Raw genomic sequence first — 19,996 nt, forward strand, 5'->3', positions numbered from 1 at the left:
ACCCTCTGACTAAGGGTGTGGTCCCACTTCCCCCATCCTTGGCAGGACTCTTCCTGACATAGCAGTTTCCTATCCCCATTTCACAGCAACCTCCAGCACACTCCCCCTCTGTGCAGCTGGTGCAACAGAGGCAGAGGACTTTAACTGGGACAAACCAGCCATCTTCTGAGGGTTGTTTTATTCCGTCTGCTTCCTCCTGTAGATACTTCATGCTATAGCTGGCACTGCTGGGAGAGGCAGCCACAGCATGCTGATGTGCAGGGGTGGGGAAGCTGCCTCACTAGTCTCTGCCACTAAAATGATGTCACCACTCTGCAGCACATCTTTCTGTCGTCATGTGAAGACATTTACATCATACACCCGTGTGATAAAGCCTGGCTTATCACTTTTGGTGGTGGTGAGAAGCCTATGCAGATTTAGAAACAGGCATGTCTCCTCCTGGCCTACTTGCCCCATAAACTGTGCTCCGATCAGATCAGCTGACGTGCAATTCCCTCCCCCAGACTAAACCAAATACAGGCTGGTAATTGCCTGAGAAACAATAAAACATACACGAGACAAAGCATTCATTTACACCACTTTATTTCTATAACAATGAGAGAAACTGGAATGGACCATTGTTAAAGATCACCATTTCCTGCACTGTAATAAATGTCTCCTCTTCCCTGATGCTTGTTTATTTTATAAATATCTCTGCTTTGGCTTTCATTTTTAGCTGCCAGCAGGACACTGTTATTCCCTGGCAGCATTCTGTTCCTCCTCCATTGTCATTGCTGCTGAAGTGATGTTATATTGCTGTGCTTGGCCTAGATGGTGGGGCTTTCTTAGCTTGCACTTCCCATTGCTTTTCTGACCCAGGCTCCCACCAGTGCACAGAGCAGAGACATGTCAGTGCCTAAAAAGATGTGTTTTCATGAAGTATCAACTATTCTGGTTTTTACTTACCGAAAAAACCCAACACCCAGCACTCACAACTGCTCTTTCATATTATGATTTCAAGCACTATTGGGAAGGAATTAAGCTGAAGTGCATGGGGCTATGCTTGCAGTGCAGCCCTGAGACCCCCAGCAGCAGTGGCACATGGGCACTGTGGGAGGTGGTGGAGAGGCAGGAGGCTCTTGCTGTCCTGCTTGTGAAAACCACACCGGCATGGCAGAGTCCCCATGGCCTGCAGTGGACTGGGAAGAAGTGAAAACATACAAAGGGGCTGAGATACATTTTTTTTCTCAAGTGCAGGGGAGTGTATGTCAAGGGCAGGAGTAAGATCCCAACCTCTATGTAGCTTCCAAAGGGATGCACAGTGCTGATCCTGCTGGAGCCACACATCTGAACAGACCTGGGTGCCTGTGTAACTTGGCAAGGTGAGTGGTGCAGGGGCTGAGGCAAAGCTCCTCGAAGTCAATGAGAGCATTTCCACTTATTTCAAGGATTTTGGATTAGACAAACATCCACAAATGAAAGATACTGCATTAGAGCCAGCTGTTATTTTTTAGTGCCACATTGTCCTGCTGCCCATCTGTTTTGTTGGTCTCAGAGCATCACCAGCAAAACAGCAAAACCAACAGCAGACAACCTGTCAAAGACCTATTATGCACCACACTGTTTCTCCTTTCGAGTGCTGAAACCTAATAATCCACCTAACTCTCCTGCCCTTCAGACCTGCACACTGCATTCCCTCTAACACATCTATGTCCCTCTTCTCCTTTTTTTCTTTTAAACGAAATTCCCACGCGGAGGTATCAAGGTTTTCCTACAGCTCCATTTCATTAAAAAAATAATTGGATCATTATTTTCTTTAAGAATCAAACTTCAGCAGTAGGTAATTTCCAGAGATGTGTCAAGTGGCTCAGCATAAAAGTTAATCTTGATCTATTGGTTTGTTAGGTGTGTTTACATCCAACCAGTTAGCTCTCCTTAAACAAAAGTGATTTAAAGCCCTTTCTGGAGAGCATGAAAATGATTCCCCCAGCACTTACATCCTCAGGGCCATAATCCAACAAAAGCAGGCTTATCTTTAAGCATATGAGTAGTCCCTTCAAAGTCAATGGGGCTCCAGATGTGTTTAAAGATAAACACATACTTAAGTGCTTTTCTAGGTTGGAGTCTTTGGATGTTTTATTTGCATTTCATTTCAATAATAGATTTTAATTTTTGTGTATAGCAGAAAACAATTCTTGCCGGATGTTACATTAAAGTATTATTTGAAAAGAGGGTAGAAAGGGAAATTCAAACATTTAACAAATACTTTTTTAATTATTCACATTAGTTATCTCAAATCCTTCTTGTCTGTGTTGCTTGACTTGTTTTACTTAGGGCTTCAGGACAGAAGTGCTTCAAACGTGACCCTGAGCAGCAAAGCCCTTCCAGGCTCCACTCCAGCACTGCTACAAGGTCAATATCCCACTTCAGGAAAGTCATTTCACCTGACCATGATCCACTACACTTCTGCAAAAATGAAGACCACAAACATTTAATTTACCTCACTGCAATTGCATAGTAAATGATTGGACAGGAATTTGGTAATAGAAAACAGAAGCTGCTTCTATGGAAAAAAAATAAAGCTGGAAGAGACTATTGATTGCAAATCTACTTGGGCAAAATACTTTTCTCTAAGTTTTCTGCATGCCCTAGGCGTCGAATTAATCAAACAGCAACTTTGCTCAAACATTTCTTAGCATTTCTGAGAATGAGCCCTGCTATTCTGGATGACTGATGAAGGTGCAGCAGCAAAACCATCCCGGTGAATTAAACCAAGCAAGCTGACACAGTGCGATGTGAGGGAGGGGCTTGAGACAATCGTCTGTGTGGCCCTTTCTGTGAAATGCTGTGGGGTTGGATTGTTTTGTTGGGACACTTCATCTGCTCTGAGAATTCCTTTGGCAGGCTCTGCACTGCCTGCTGTGCATGGCCCACCTGCCCTGCTGCAGGCAGGATTTCAAACAGCCAGAAAACATCCTCCAAAGGAAAAGTATCAGCACCCAGCCATGCAGAGCAGCTCGGAAGTGCCTGGGAGGCAGCGGGGTGGAAGGCAAGGAGGGAGATGCAGCACTTGCTGTGTTTCCAGATCCTCTGGAGACTTCTTCCTAGAGGAAGAGACAGCCTTTGGGCTTATCTATATTTCAGCTACTTCAGCAACTGCAGCTTATGTAGACCCATTGCAGAAAGTGAGTTAGGAAAGTTAGGAGTCAGAAAGGAGCAAACTCAGCACCACTGTGGCTTTTCCCTGCAGCTCCCAAGGCCTCTGACCCCAGGCTGAGCAGGGTGCTGTGTCTGCCCCGTTGCTGGCAGGATTAGAGCTGCCTGGAAATGGGCTCGTGTTCCTCTGTACGGGCTGCGGGCACGGCTGTGGCTGCAACACAAGCACATGCCCCTTTTATTCCTGTCAGATTGCAGGCAACTGGATGGATGCCGTGGAAAAGGAAGTGGATGGGAGGGAGGCACACAAAGGTTAGGAACATAATGGAATGAAAAGGAATCCAGATGTGGCATTCATTTGCCTGAAAGCACCATTGCTTGTGCCTTCCCATGAAGTACAACTGACACTCCACCTGGTAAGGAAGCAGCTCTTCCCATGGAGCAGCCTTCCCACAGCATGGCATGTTGTGCTCAGGCGTCCAGCCTTTCTCAAAAGCTACCTGATGATAAGACATCACCAACAAATTTGGGCACGTGGTGCTGCTCTTATTCTAACTAGTAAGACTGTGCTGGAACAAAGGGGACAGCATGGCTCTGCCTGCCCATCCTGACCTGCCTCCTGCTCTTCCTCTGATTCTCCTCTTTCTGTGATTCTGTGATTCCCCACAGCCAGTGCCACCCCTGGGGGTGGCTGCATCGTGCAGCATCTCCCCAGTGCATCTCATGACTTGAGGTGACTCAAGTAGGTGGACTTATAAGATAACCAGGAGAAAATATGTTCCATGTTAGTGAACACTGGCCTGTGGTGCTTGGTTGAGGGCTGAGCACTGGCTTGTGCTTGGCAGAAGGAGGACTGAGGAGCTTACTCCAGCCCCCAGTTCTACAACATTTTTACATTTTTGCCCAGTTGCCATTAAGATCTTTTCAGTAGCTCATCTTTCTGTTTCCCCTTTGCCATGTCTGTTCTGTCAGGAAACTTGCTGGCTGCTTTATTATCTTGAAGGTCCAGGTTTTCTTCTATTCTCTTCACGTCTATGCAGTCATTTGTCCTTTTCCTCCTGAATCAGAGCACCACTCCAAACAACCCTGTGAAGTACAGTCTATTATCCCTTTTCTCTGCAAAGCGGTTTTGACTCTTCATATGTAATGCTCTATATAAAAATAAAACACATTGTGCTGTCTTAATAGCATAATTCTTAAACAGTTATGGCCTCATTCTCCTGCATTCAAAGTACATAATTCCCATTGACAGTAGTAGGAGTGCTGCCAACACAGTGGTGAATTAGTTCCCAAGATAAAAGGAGGCAGACACTGAAAGGTCCAATTCTGCTCTTCATTAGGAGGAAATGAAGGTGTAACAGACAAAAAAAGATAAAACTAAGATAATAAGTTGCATGGAACAGTTTCATACTAACCAGGCAGTAGGTTGCTAACTGAGCAGCGATAAGAGTTGACAGTAATCTGGCAGGAGCCTAAATGAAGAGCAGTTTTGGTAACATCAGTAGCACCGTGTCACCTTGGAAGAGCTTAGATTTGGTCCTCGGAGCTGTGCATCCTCCTGAACTGGAAAAGGTTGCTGTGACTAGAGCACTGCTTCTATTACCTGGTACGTGGGGATCTGAGGAAGCATTTCAAAACCATGCCCTTGAAAACAGGCCAAACCTTTGTCCTTCCCAGCTAGATATCACATGGATGTTGTATGTGCCATATTAAAAGGCAGGGAGTGGACAGCATCATTGCTACACCTTAGAACTCTATGGTAGGGTTTTAAGATTTTTTTCAACTTCTATGCTGAGTAACCATACTATTATTTGAGACTTGTAACTCTCTGTTATATAAATTAATAAGCAGAACAATACCAACGTCTAGACCCTTTTATATCCATTCATAGGAAACTGAGTGGTATGGTAAAAAGACTAGCATTGCCATATTTCTGCCCAAATTATTTCTTCCTGACAGCGCAGTTCCAGACTGGGTTTCAGAACATCACTTCCTAAGCTGTTCTCCATGTTTGGGGTAATGTACCAGCAGAAGATTAGATGCAGAACTTAGATATGGTATGTCTTGTACCTTTCTACCTCCAAAGTCCCAGCCTTGCACAAAACTGGTGACAAAGTGTCCATCTGCTTGGTAGAAGCATATTTTGGAGCCAGTGATCCTTATGTCTTTGTCTTTCCTACTAGTGCTGGAGCTTGAGCTAGAGTGTGCTTTCCCACAGAAGCGATACCTAAGGTCAAATTGTTTCCTGATACTTCAGGAATAGGCAGAACAAACTAAGCCCCAAACTACTGTGCTTCTACATCCCTTCTTTTTGTGATCGCTGTTCAGCCCTGGGTGCAAGATTCAATCACACTGATTACTGTTTTCAACCTTCTGTAACAAGGAAACCCTAACAACGTCCAGTTCACTTCAAAATCTAGCCAAGATATTTGCCTCAGTAACCTCCTGCAACAGCAGCTCCCATAGGTGAAGAGCCAAGTGTCTGGGCATTTACCTTTCATTCTAAATTTGGTGCTTCTTAATTGGACCCGGTTTGTTCTCTTGTGATGAAATAAAAACCAAGTCCAATGCTACGTGATTGAGAATTTTGACTTCCACAATTAGCTCCACTTTCATATTTTCCTTCCCAGCAAAATAATTCTAGACTTTGCCATCTCTCATGTTTTACTCCTAGCAGCTTGTAATTATTTTTATTCTCAGATCTTGAACATTTTTGGACCCCGCTATATACCTCATGAGAGGAGAGGATAAAAAGAATGAACACAGAGTTAATGTGGATTTATGGCATAATCCTGTGTTACCCTGATGGTTTTTTGGCATTCTGTTCTGTCTCTATTTAATAAATCCAAACCATCTTTTCTTTTTTTTCTTTTTTTTTTAAAGCTGCTGCTATGGAGGTAAATCAGGCACTGATGACTCCTGGTGTAGGTTCTTTTTCCTTAGAGGTTCCTGGAAATTCAGAGCTTTGGAGATTTTTTGAGCTATACAGCTAATCACTAATGATTTGCATTACCTTGCATTTAGCCATGTTCAGGGTTGTCTGCCATCGTGACGCTCAGCCTCCCAATGTGTTTAAATCCATCAGGTAAAGTATTCACCAGAAAGTGAAGTAATCCCTAAACCAGCCTACAATCTTCAGCAGGTTTGACAAACCAAATTCCATGGGTATTTTTTGCCTACCTTTTCCATAATTTTTCCTGGTGAAGTGGCAGGAAGTATATTAAGTATATTATAATATATATTAAGTGTTAGGAAGTATGTTTAATGGCACCAAGTTACAACACAGGAAGTTCCACCTCAATGTGGGGAAAAACTTCTTCACTGTGTGGGTTACAGAGCACTGGGACAGGTTGCCTAGAGAGGTTGTGGAGTCTCCTTCTCTGGAGACTTTCAAGACCCATCTAGATGCATTTCTGTGTGACCTGCCCTGGGTGTTCTTGCTGCAGCAGCAGGGTTGGACTTGATGATCTTCAGAGGACCCTTCCAACTCCTGATTCTATATTGAACCAGTACTTCAGGTGATCATCTGCACCACTACTATATTTCAGGTAACAAAATCCTGCCAGTATTCAAGCTACACATTCAGTCAAAAAAATTCCTGTAAATGTGGCCACAATTCTCTTTATGGTATGAGTTAACCTTCAAGAACTACAGTTCAATAAATTCCTATTTAACCTCTGGTTTATGGGACATAAGTAAAGCACCCAGGTAGATAAGCCTTTCCAAAACAGATTTGATTTTGTTTATGGTTTACACTTGTGGCTTCTGTTGACATTTCCCATTTTCACATGGGAGAAGTACTTGGTAGTAAGGTAAAACCAGCAATAAAAAAAAAATTAAAAATATATCATTTCAATTTTTTATTTTTTTCATTTGATGCACGGGTCTTCAAAGTTAAAACTCTCAACTATTAAAAAGAGCATGGGTCACACCTACTATCCTGAACACCTGACCTGTGCAAACTTCTCTTGTGTTGTTTAAACCTTCAAGCTTGTTTTTATTGACTATGGGAGTGAATAGGACTGCAAGAACTTTACTAAAGGCTCATGGGCCAACATCTTTGAGGATGGCAAAAACTTAGGAGTGCTCCAGCACAGCTGGTAAAGGTAATAGCCCTGTCAGGAGAGGGTGAGATGAAAGCAGAGGGAGTTTGAGTGTTCAGGTGCTGGTGGTTATGGAGGGAGTCAAATGACACAGCTGGGGTGAAACCAAAGGCTCTCAACCTGCTGCCAAAGAACAAGCAGAATTTCCTCTTAATTCAGAGTTTTCCCTCATGAAAAGAATCCCGTCTGGCCATTGTTGAGATGGCTCACAGATGCCATGGGCATGATACAGGCAATGAGGCTTTGTATTAATCTGCTGTCCAGATTGATAACTGTAAGGGGCAGCTCGTAATGACCACAACGTGATTAATCATGATCCACATGTGATACCCATGCTCATTATTACTGGCCTCCAGAACAGCACTGCTGAGTCCTGCCAATATGCTCAGCTTAGTATCTGGAAGAGACAGTACTGCAATTACTGGCAAAGTATGCAGGAAAATTAAGCAGCAGCTAGTTCTGCATTCTGCATCAAGCTAGTAAGGAGGATTATAGCAAAGCAAGGGAATTTAGCAGCTACAAGGAATAACATCTGTTATCTTGATCTGATACTTTATTTCAAATAGATGTCTGGATATACTGATTTATTATGAACAGTTGTCTTGTAGAATGCTTACTGGCCACTGGCATGAGGTACACAACACTGCATAAGAGCTGATGGAGCCTGTTTGGAAACTTACATCCCTGTTTCATAGCAGTGTATGATGGTGTTGCCCACTTGTAAAATGAAGAGAAAATGTCTTTGTCTTGCTGTTGTATCTATTAGAGGCAAATTAAATGTACTTGTAACATTTAATTTCACATTGAACACACCGTGTGATGTTCTTTATATCATTATGCAGGGCCCCATATGCCCTTGAACAACACAAATGTACCTGGGCATTAGTCCTTAGGCCAGTGAAATTGATACTGTGTCTAACTATGTAGACTACCACAGACATAGCAGCCTTAGCTTCTGCTTCACACAGAAAGCTGAACTGAATCAAAGAATTCAATCCTTTTCTTCAAAGACAGTATAAAGCTTCCAGATAAAGACATGGTCCTGTTCTTCAAGGATGCTGCTCACCTGTGTGGGACAATGAGCATTTCCTAGGTTCACTTGCAGGACATGGAGCAAATTCCCACTTCAAACTGCATCTTCAACTAAGGGCTCAGCATACACCTCTTCAATGTCTTCTGAATACACAGGAGTATGTATATGCTGAAATTTCCAGAGTTCATCTTAAATTGTATGGCAATTTTCTCCCTAGCAGTGAAAAATTGCAAGAGCAACAGAGTTGTTAATTATGCTGTGCACTTCTTGTCAAGAAGGTGCTCTGTTCCTGATGATTAGTGAAGCTCTGAGACCTGTATGAAAGAAGAACCTTCTGATGAACCTTCTGTCTTTGTGAAGATCATCTACTTCACTCCGAGTGTCCCCCACAACGGTCAGAAATGTCCTGTCCAGGAGAAATGTAGCACCTGTGCATCCAAGATGCACATAGCATCTAATGAGGTTTTCTGTTTCTCCTTCATTTGTATTTATCAGTGACCAAGCATGCTGGATGTGTGGTGGAACCTCTTTGTAGCAACTCCTGACATTGCCATATATAATGTACCCTTATTAGTCACTACTGTATTCTCTCTTATTTGGAAATAACCATGAAAATGCTCAGCCCCAATGTACCAGTTCATACCCCCTGTGCTAAACAAGGATCCAGAAATGTGCCTAGCAGCTGCTTGCCAATTACATCTATAAAATCAAAAGCAAAGAATCTGAATAAAATAGTCAGGCATATTAATAGAAGACAGATCTACTCAGGGCTCTTAAACACAGAGATAAGTATTTGGATTCAGAAGATCTTTGAGCCATGCCTGTTTAGCTCAGGGCTGGGAGGGGGCTGGGAAAGCCTTCACTCCTCTTCTTATATTTGCCCCAGCTGGGCAGTGATGAGTGCTGATGGCAGAAAGCAGGGCAGGTGGTGGAATATTTAGATTAACCCACCTGTCTGTGAGTGCTGGGCTGGCTCTGTTCTCTTCAGCTGTGACTCGATACCAACTAGCAAAGACAAAGTGTATTAGGATGACTCTGCAATGCAGAGAGAGCCAAGGAAGGTATTAGCCAACCCTCCAAGTGGACAAAATCTTGTATTCATATATATATATATATAGTAAATTAAGTTAAATAATCACAGGATCCCTTTGATCAATCTTTCAATTTCAAACATTTGCACGGAAGTTAAAGAACAATTTAGCACCGTGCTCAGATTGGAGAACCAGCTTGGCATGTAAGCCTTAAAGAGAATTTACTACAGTAATATTTCTTTGACAAAGAATAGTTTAGGAAGTAGTAGCAATAATGGGTATCTTTCCTACCCATCAAATAGAAATAAAAATAATATGAATAATGGCAGCCAATGAGAAGCAATTTTTTTTCAGTCTCCTACATGTTAATACAAACTAATAAAGCTGTATTTGAAAAGCCACAAGATAGTCTGCACAGCAAAGTACAGACAGGGAGTAACTATGTGGTGTGCTAAGTCATTTTTAAGCAGTAATTGAAGGGAAGGGAGGTAGCCCCTAATCTGCTTACCCAGAGGCAGATGAGTGCAGATGCAAGCATGCTGAAGGCACTGTTGTGAAAGTTAGAAGGGGACATATTACTTCCCAAAAGAACACAGTATTCAAGAATTCCTTATTTAAAGTCTATTGGGGAAAAAAATAAATGAGAAGATGTGAAAGGAAGTTTAGTGACTGCTAGACTAATGAAAATGTTGACTTTATAAATGGTAAAAATCTGAATTTCTCAGTGCTGTTCTGGACTTGTTGCAGATGAGGGGACCTCAGTTAAACTGAGCTGTGTGTGAATAGATCTGACTGCTCACTACAAGTTTGCTGCAGGCCTAGATTCATTATTTGAATTTCCAGATGTTCAACAGTACTATGTTCATTATGTGTGAAAACAAATGTAACTAATTTAACAGGGGAAAGCCTTTTTATAACACTGACTTCTGTGGACAAAAGGGGGTCTGCAATGCATATGTTTTGATATTACACATCTAGAACAAAATTCCCCTGGCCTTTACTGAGATTTGAGCCAGGTCCTGGTTGCCAAACAAACAAACAAACAAAAAGACATACTATCACAGCAATAAAATGTGTAATCTCCAGATATTTTGCTGCAAACAGTGCAACTGAGTTCAATAGCTCCATGTTTATTATTATGGCCTATGCCTAAACATTAGCATAATGAAAAACATGGGGAGAAATGTCATATATACTCCCACACAATATGCAAATATAATTCTAATTGCTCTCTATATTTCACAGTAGACCTTTTATGGGAATCATTATGCCTATTCTGTCTAAAAAATATCTATTATGTTAAAAATGATTGAATTAGAGCTTTGTTTTATTTAACATTAAACAAACATGTCCAACCAGGACTGTTGATACTGCCTGACTTGTGCATTCATACACATGTTTAAGCTTATGTACATCACACCACAATGCTTACCTGTTAAACCCTATACTTTAGGTATATGAATAATGTTCTCATTCATCAGCATCCACTTGTTGCACCTTCCCTGAAAGGACCAAAATCTCCCTTCAATGTCCTGTTTCACGAGCATCCCTTCACACAACAGGCCTTGGCACAGCACTGCAAATTCATGGAGGAAATGAACTCATTCCATCCTCTCTATATATCTGTATGAAGCCTTGCACAATGGGGCTGGGATTCATGTGGGGCTCCTGGTTATGACTGCCATACAAGTAGGAACAACAACAGCACGCTGGAGATTTGCTGAGATAAATTGGCTGCAAGGAAAAGTAAAACCTGGTCCATAATAAGGATGTTCTATGTCCAGTTGTATGTATAAATATAGTTGAATTGATAGGGCTTGGGGAAAATCTTAGAGGTACCTCCACCATCTCAATCTGACTCTTCAGAAAATGGTAATTAAAAAAAACTATTCTGTGATTTGTGGAAAAATTACCAAGATTTAAGATTTCCACTGAAGACTACTCATTGAAATATGTCTATGAACTGCCATCTTCCCTTTTAATTTCCTTTCTTTTCTCTCTCTCTTCTTCTCTTCTCTTCTCTTCTCTTCTCTTCTCTTCTCTTCTCTTCTCTTCTCTTCTCTTCTCTTCTCTTCTCTTCTCTTCTTCCCTTTCCTTCTCTTTTTCTTTCTTTTCCTTTATTTTTTCCCCTTTTATTTTCCTTTACTTTCTTTCCCTTTCTCTTTCTTCTCTCTTTCATTTTCCCTCCCTTTTTTTCCCCTTCCTTTCTGTTCTTTCCCTCTCACTTCTTTCCTTATCTCCTCTGAATTTCCCATTCCTGATGATTAGGCCTCTGGATCCTTCACCCCATTACACTGCCTTGGACAAAGCCTGGATCCCGTGGGGATGCTTTTCCTGCCACGGGAGCTGGATGAGACCCGTGGGGCTGAGCAGCCCTGGCAAGGGCGCCGTGTTCTGCTTTTCCCCGCTGATACCAGGGGCAGTATAACACATGGCTCACCCAGCCTGCTGCAGGTGGGTGAAATTCCCAGGCAGCAGCCCGGGCAGGAGGAGCCCGCCTGATGGATACTCGGGCGGTTGTGTGAAAAATTCTCAGGGAAAATTCTTTCTCTCTCTCTCAGGCCCCTAAACTCTTTGTGAATGGGGCCAGTGCAACATGTGGCCTTTCACCTCACCCAAGAGCCACTGCCAGACAGCCACACTCAGAGAATTGTTTGTTAATAGTCCAATTAGATAATTGCCATCTTTCACTCCTTTTGCTCTACATTTCCCATAAAGGAATGAATAAGGAGAGCAGCATGAAGAGGGCTTCTGCCCTGCAAGGTGACAAGAAGGACTGGAGCATGCTCTTTGCACAAGGCCATTTGCTTGAATTGAATCATTGTAGCCTAATCAATGGTCTTATTGGATTACTGGCTGTTGCGGTTCTCAAAGATATTGTAGCAGAGACAATGAAATAGCTAGAGTAAAACTTTTTTTCTCCGTTAGTGGATCACGCAGTTGAGATTTTCACGGGCTATCTCTCTCTCTCTCCCTCCCTTCCTTCCTTCCTCCCTCCCTCTCTCCCTTTTTCTCCCCCACTCCCTTTCTCCCCCCTCCTGGATCCACTGCACACAAAGCTGGCTTTTTTTTTTTTTTTTTTTTTTCCCTTCCCAATGAGCAGGCTCTGCGAATAGGTTCAGTGTTTGCGAAGGTGCAGAATTAGCACACACACATGCACGCACACATGCACACACACACACACAGAGGGAGAAGCACAAAAAGCAAGTATCGGGACTGAAATAAGGAGAGGTAGGAGTTTAAGATGGCTGTCTGTGGGGAGATGTGCTAAGGACGATTTCTGCTGCCCAAGATAACCTGCTTCCTTGGAGAGATCTGCCTGAAGGAAGAACTTTTCGTGTGTATGCGTGCTGGGGATCTGTTTGTTTGTTTAGAATTCAGGGGGCTTTTTTATTTTTTCCCACCCCCCTACAACTGCATTTTTTCCAGCCCTTCCAGCAGCTTTATTCAGATTTATTTGGCGTGCTTTGGAGAAAGCCACTATATAATCGGGAGGTCAAAGGCATACTGAAGAAAGTTAATAATGGCTGCTAATGGTGCTAACAATTCAGGGTGAATCTTGTCAAAAGTTTTTTGGGTTTTTTTCCCCTCGCCCCCCCCCCCCCCCTTTTTTTTTTTTTTCCTTTTTTTTTCCCCCTTTTTCTTTTTTCCTTTTTTTTTTTTTTTTTTTTCTGGAAGTCTCAGTCTTTTGATTGTGTGTTTCCTGAAAGCAAGACCAATCATTTCAGTTTATTCACTGGCTAAACTCTACTTGATTGGGGACAAGCACACAAACCATCCATTACGATCTGATATATTATCCAAACAATTTAGTGTATTCATGAGGTAACCTAAATGTGGAGGCTGCAAAATTACCCGTAATCAATTGAAACAGCGAGTGCGCGTCCCTCTGTGTGTCTAACAACTACATGTCTCTGTAATAAGGCAGACATTAAATCATTTTAGAGTTGTACTGTTGAGTACCTGATCACTGGGCGCTCTGGGAAGCTGGACAGTCACATTAGGACGCTGGGACTGAGGAAGCCGCTGCTTTTCCAGAGGGATAAAACCCAACCTTCCTTACTCAAGGTGCTTTACAGATCCCCACCGATCTGACCCTAAGCCGTGCAATATCCAGCATAGACTTCGCCTTCTTCTTCTACTCTTCTGTTTTTATTTTTTTGTTGATTTGATTGCACTACATGTTTGGGAAACAAGACAAAATGGACGTTAGATGCAGTTCAGAGACTGAAGCTAACCGGGTCTCGAAGAACGGACATAAGGAGGGCAAGGAAAGCAAAGGGTCTGAAGGAAATATTTCTACTTCTTTTTTGAAGGACCAGCAAGGGACTTTTTCTGCCTCTGCAGCTACGGAAGATTGTAATAAAAGTAAATCTAGTTCGGCTGATCCGGACTATTGCAGGAGGATCCTAGTTAGAGGTATGAGTTTGAGGTATTTCGCGAGGGTGGGGGAAGGTGAGCTCCGTTCACGCCCGGGAGATTTGTTGATCTTGTTGCTTTCCCTTTGGTCCTTCCTGCGGCTCCGGGGGATGGAGCCTCCCGCCCGGCGGGGCTCTGCCCTGCAGCCCCGTTCCGGCCCGGCTTGATTGCCGTGGTTTTCCGCCAGCGGCTCGAGGGAAAGTTAAGCCGCGGTGGTTCCTCCCCGGCTTTGCCCCGTACCGGGCCAGCCCCGCTCCGGTTGCTTTTTTTCTTTCCCTTTTTTTTTTTTTTTTTTTTTTTTTTAAGGTTAACCTTTTTTTGTTTGTTTTTTTTTCTTTCTTTCTTCCCCCTGTTTTGCAGCTTTCTGGGGGTCCCCGTAGGAAAAGCCACCGGGGCCTGCGGCTCGGCCCCTCCGGCCGGGCGCGCTCCTTCCGCACCCGCGCATCCCGCCCGCCACCGGCCGCGGACAATGGCGCGGGGCTGCTCTTCCCGCCCGGCTCTCGCAGCTCCTTTCCGCAGGGCTGTCCCCTCTCTCCCCGAGCCCAGCATCCCAGCAGAAAGAGATATTTTTCAAATAACCGCCAGCCTTAAAATCCACGGAGGAATGACGAAGGGCTTTTTAATTATTTATTTATTTATTTTTAACGCTAAGACGTTTCATTTTCCTCTACCTTCGTCTCTCTCCCAGGCTAAACTATTAAAATAATTCTATTCCTAACCCCGAAAAAATAATAAAAAATAAATATATGTATTACCTGAAGATATTTCAGTTTTATTCGAGGGAGGAAGGAGAGAACAGAATCGGAACAAAATGAGTGCGAAGCAGGCCTTGTAAACAATAATTAATCCTTGCGCGACCGATTGACCCAGAGAGGGGTCAGATTAAAATGATGTGGTTGTCTCCGATTTAAAAGGTACCGGAGAGGTAAAACTACGGAGAGCCAAGTTGGGAAGGCTTTCATGTAACATGAATCTCTCTCTAGCTCGACAGTCGTGTTAATAAGATTTGTCCCGCTTTTCTTTCGGTCGGGGCTACCAGAAAAGTGGGGTTTCTGCGGGCTGCTTGGTGCCTTGTTTGGGTTTTGGTTTTGGTTTGTTTGTTGTGTGGGGATTTTTTGTTTGTTTGTTTTTGGTTGGGTTGGGTGTTTTTCCCTCCTTCTTCTCCTCGTTGCCAAAACTCCAGAGCGGCGAAGGCGGCGATGCTTTCCCCGGGATGCTGGGTGGGCTGGAGGTGTCCCCAGATTCGCGGTGGGCACTCGGCCAGCTCGGGGGCAGCCCTGCCTGTGCCCTGGAAGTCCCTGCCTGCTTTTTTCTTGCATGTGAAACTTGTTCTTAAAAAAAAAAATAAAATACATAAAATAAAATCATAATTATAAGAAGCAGGTTTTATATTCGGGCGGTTGCTGTGTGTCTGTGGCAGCTTCCAGCAAGCCCTAACCCGGAGCCCAGGGGGAACAAAGAGTAGCCCTGCACTCCAGGCACAAAGCCCGGCCTGGAGAATCTCTCCCCGGCCTCCCAGAAGGGCCGCGGGTGATGCTGCACTGTCGTACTCTCCGTGCAACATATTCAAGACAATTTTTTAAATGGTCTGAGGGGATTATTTATAGCGCCCCGGGACCCCACCGCCCTCTCCTTCGCTGTTGCTTTTTGTCTGGTTGGGTTTGGGTTTGGTTCTGGTTTTGTCCCTTCCCTGGGTGTAGTGGTCAGGTGCACTGTCGCAAGCTCGGAGACCCTGCTCCATCCTGACTCGGGTCTCGGTCTTGAGGGAGCTGGCGGTGACTCTTTCCCCCTGAAAAATTAAAAGAAAGGAGGGGAAAAAAATAAAAAGAGGAAAAATACAATCAAGGAGCGTTGCTTGGGTGTAAACTTGACTGCGCCTTTCTTTGCCAGATGCCAAAGGTTCAATCAGAGAGATTATCCTGCCTAAGGGGCTTGATCTGGACCGTCCCAAGCGGACCCGCACTTCTTTCACGGCCGAGCAGCTCTACCGCCTGGAGATGGAATTCCAGCGCTGCCAGTACGTCGTGGGGCGGGAGCGCACTGAGCTCGCCAGACAGCTCAATCTCTCCGAGACTCAGGTAGCCCCAGAAGGACGGGGAACCCCGGCTGCCCTGCCCCGAACCCCTCGCGGGACACCGCCCTCACCCCCCGCCCGCTCCGGGCATCTCCGCTGCGCTCCGGGCCCCCACGGGTGGGCCAGCACTGCGCGCCTCTTGCGCGCCCCCGTGCAGAGCTCGGGAGCTGTCGGGCAGGGAGAGGCTGAGGCCGCCCCCGAGGTGCCCACGCGTGTCCGGTTAGGGGGGAGGCTCTGCCCGCCCGCGGGATGGAGACGGGGGCTGCGTGGCTGAGGCGTCCCGGCCAGGCACCAATAACTATGCGTGGGCAGGGAAAGGGAGCCCGGGGGGGGGACGCGGCTGGCGGGGGCAGAGTGTTCCGAGGCCATGCGTGTCCCCGCACACAGCCCCACGGGCCCTCCCGCTGCCGCGGAGCTCCGCGCACGGTGCTGGGACCGGCTCGAAGAGTCCGCGGGAGCCTGGCTAAGAAGCCAAACCCCTCCCCGGGCCGGGGCTTGGTGTCCCCGGCTCTGCGGTGCTGGTGCCGGCTGTCCCGGGCATGGAGATGTATGTTACTGTGGCCGGAGAGAAGCGAGGAGAGGCCGAGCCGCTTCCAGCAGAAAATAGCTGGGAAAAAAAAAAGGAGGTGGGGGGTAGGGGTGAGGGTTGGCACCTTCCTCTGGGGGCTGCTGGGTTAGAGACATTTGGTCTGAGCGCTCCTGAAGTTTGGGGCGTATTTTGGGGTCTTGTGTTTCCGAGGGGGGAAGTCACCCCTCCGTCCTGCAGAGCAGAGCGGCCGCGGGCGGTCAGGAGGCTGAAAACTACGCGAGAGTGAGGGGAAGCATCTGAAAAAAAATTCCAAACTTCTAAAAGTCGTTTTCATATTTCTGCAAAATATCACACAACAATAAATTCCCCTGACAAGCTAATTAGCTTTTTTCTTTTCCCTGCCAGATAGGAATGACAAGTTCAGTAGCTCGTAGGTTACAGAAACCGCCATGGGTGCTTTTTGTTTTGGGGTTTGGTTGTTGGGGTTTTTTTTCCGGTTTTGTTTTCGGAGGGGCTTCCAGGAGTTCTTGTTAAAGTTAAATATTGTTTAGAAGAGGTGAGGAGGGGAGAGAGGTTGTCCAGGCCGGGAGACTGGGGGGAAAATAAGGCAGAACTTGTTGATAGACCCGGGAAGGGCAGCTTGCGGGATCCCTGGAGCGGGGGGGAAGCAGGGGGGCGGCTGCCGCTGCCGGGACACCGTGCATGGAGTGCCGGAGCTCCGGCTGAGCTGGCTTAGAATAAAGCGGTGGGTAAAGGGCTGGATCCGGCTCTCACACAACTACTGGCTTTCGGTCAAACAGGATAAAGTGAGACGGGTCAGGTTAAAGATCCAGCGCGATAAAAAGAGCGAAGGGCTGACGGATTCCCCTCTGCTCACCCCCGGGGGCTGCCGAAACGAGGAGCAGCCAGGTTGGGGCGGGGAAGACTGTAACTTTGAGCGTTTTTTAAAAGCTGCCCGTTAACAAGTGCCTGCCGGAGCCACCCCCCGCTCCCCCCCGCAGCCTTCTTCCTGCCCTGCGCTGCCCTGCCGGGCTCCGGGGGCACCTGGCGGGGTGCGCCCGTCCCGTTCCCCCGTCCCGCCCCCCGCTCCGCTGACCCTGCCTCTCTCCCCGGCCTGCAGGTCAAGGTCTGGTTCCAGAACCGACGCACCAAGCAGAAAAAGGACCAGGGCAAAGACTCCGAGCTGCGGTCGGTGGTGTCGGAGACCGCCGCCACCTGCAGCGTCCTGCGGTTGCTGGAGCAAGGCCGGCTGCTCTCCCCGCCGGGGCTGCCGGGCCTCCTGCCGCCCTGCACTACCGGAGCCCTGGGCTCGGCGCTGCGGGGACCGGGCCTGGCCACGGGCAGCGGCAGCGCGGCGGCGGCCCCGGCCGGGGGTTCCCCGCACCCTCCGGCGGCCAGCGGCGCGGCCGGGCACCCCCCGCCGGCCCCGCTGCACGGAGCGGCCGCCGCCGGGCACGGGCTGTTCGGGCTGCCGGTGCCCGCGCTGCTGGGCTCGGTGGCCGGGCGGCTTTCCTCCGCTCCCCTGGCCGTGGCCGGCTCGCTGGCGGGCAACTTGCAGGAACTGTCGGCCCGCTACCTGAGCTCGTCCGCCTTCGAGCCCTACTCCCGGACCAACAATAAAGAAACCGCTGAGAAAAAAGCACTGGACTGACTCTAAGTAACTTCCCCGTATTTATATTTATAGTCTCTATTTGTGGCGGTATTTATGGGACGGGCGGCGCGGCGGCCTGCCGGCAACCCCCCCCTCCCTGGCCACCGCCTCCCAGCCCCGCGGGCGCGGTCCCCTCCGCGGGCCGGGGCGGAGCGGAGCGGGAGCCGGGGCGGAGCGGGGTCCCGGTGCCCGCGGGGCTCCGGGCGAGGGGCTGCGGGAGCCTCCCCGGAGCCCGGAGGCAGCAGGGGGAGGCCCCCGCGGCTCTCCCTGCCCCGCCGGTCCGTCTGTCGTCCGTTCGGGGGATGGTTGTTTGTCTGTCTGTTCGTTTGCTTTGACACCGCTGAGAAAGGGACGGAGAGGGAGAGCGGCGGGGTGCGGTTTGGCCGGGCTCCCTCGGATTGTTTAGCCAGTGCCAAGCGAGGGAGAAGGATTTGGGAGAGAAGAAGACGGAGCTGCCAGGTGATGCCCGGGTTTTAACCCCCCCTCCCCAGCCCCCGGCTTCAGTGACTCCTAAGCACAAAAGTTCGGGGGCTGCACCTGCTGCCCCCGTTTCACCCACCCACACTCACTGCACTGCACCCCCCGGGCACGTCCTTGCCGTTTGGCCCTAAAATCAGCCAGGGAAACGTCCAGCAACTTGGCTTTTTTTCGCGAGAAATCTTGAATGCGGGAAGGGCCGGAACGGACTGCCTCGAAAATACGCGCACGAAACGGGGAGAGAGACACCAGTGGCTGGGGAGATTTTTAATTAAACTGTCTCTTCCTTCGAGATAACACAACGCCCCCCCCTTTTTTTTTTTTCCCCTTTTTTTCTTCTTTCTTCTTTTTTTTTTTTTTTATTTTTTTGCATTTTCACGGGCCAGTCCTGCGGACCCCACCTGCAAAATCAAACCTACAGATGAATCATGGAAGTCGCGACTTGATTTGCATCCAGATCTGTTGCGATGGCAATTCCTCCCCCCTCCATTTATTTTTTATCCTATTTGATTTTTTTTCCAATAATTTCAATGCGCATCTAAATAAAAAAAAATCTTTAGCCTTTCTTCCTCCTAAAATAGCTCTCTCGCATATCGCTCACAATTCATTTAAGACCAATATAAAGATATAAAAAGCGGATCTTTTATTGTTATTTTTGTACTTTAAAATACATCTGTGTAACAACCTTTTTTTTTTTTTAATTTTTATTTTTTCTTCATCAATTCTTACTGCTATTTTCTCCACCAACGGATGTATTTCACCCTCCAGTATTCCGGATTGAATATTTCTTGTTCAATTTCAGTACTTGAATTTGCCAGAAAAGGGATGTTGTACTTAGCTAGTTCATCGGGGAAAAAAACAAAACAAAACAAAACAAAACCAACAAACAAACAACAAACCAACAAACAACACGATTTCCTTAATTTTGGTTTTAAGTTTCTTTTCTTTCTTTAAACTTTAACACATGGCGTTTACAAACTGTATAAATACGTGCCACCAAACTGTAACCAAAAAAAGAAAAGAAAAAAAAAATAATTACAAAAAAGTGGAATGGTTGCTGTAGTTTATAGAATTAATTCTAGACCAGAACTGGACAGAAGGAGCTGGACAGAAAGAAAATAGTAATTTTATTGTAAATTATTTACGTCTGAAGTTTCTAGGCAACTAGTCGAAAAGAAATAATGAATGACTTGAGCGCTGAGCCCTTGCTACTAACTTTTGTTCTGAATGTTTTGGATATTTGGATGTTTTGTATTTATGTGGTGAGAGTGAAATATATTATATCTATATGATGACGGAATTAGGTGTATTTTCGTCTTATATTCGTGGCACCCAAATTGCCTTCATCTAGTTCTGTGCGCTGGCAAGAGAAAGAAATCCTCCTATGCCTATGGAACCCTCCCAGTTTTCAATTTTATTCTTAATTTTGAAGTGGAGGGTGGGGAGGGGTTGTGAAGTCCGTGTCATGGAGCAGGATCTCTCCTTCCTGGGGCAGTTTGGGGCATTCCTGGTCCCCTCCCCAGCTCCCATCCAGCCCTTGCAGA

General features: G+C 46.4%; 1 protein-coding gene across 1 annotated transcript; it reads left to right on the forward strand.

The window, feature by feature from the left end:
- Positions 1-13,483: 13,483 nt before the first annotated feature.
- Positions 13,484-17,975, forward strand: VAX1 (ventral anterior homeobox 1). Its single transcript, XM_051618506.1, has 3 exons — positions 13,484-13,721; positions 15,612-15,799; positions 17,445-17,975. Exons 1-3 carry the CDS (start codon positions 13,484-13,486, stop codon positions 17,973-17,975), a joined length of 957 nt encoding a protein of 318 aa, XP_051474466.1.
- Positions 17,976-19,996: the final 2,021 nt, after the last annotated feature.

Source organism: Apus apus, chromosome 4 (assembly GCF_020740795.1).
Source record: "Apus apus isolate bApuApu2 chromosome 4, bApuApu2.pri.cur, whole genome shotgun sequence".
Classification (NCBI taxonomy): domain Eukaryota; kingdom Metazoa; phylum Chordata; class Aves; order Apodiformes; family Apodidae; genus Apus; species Apus apus.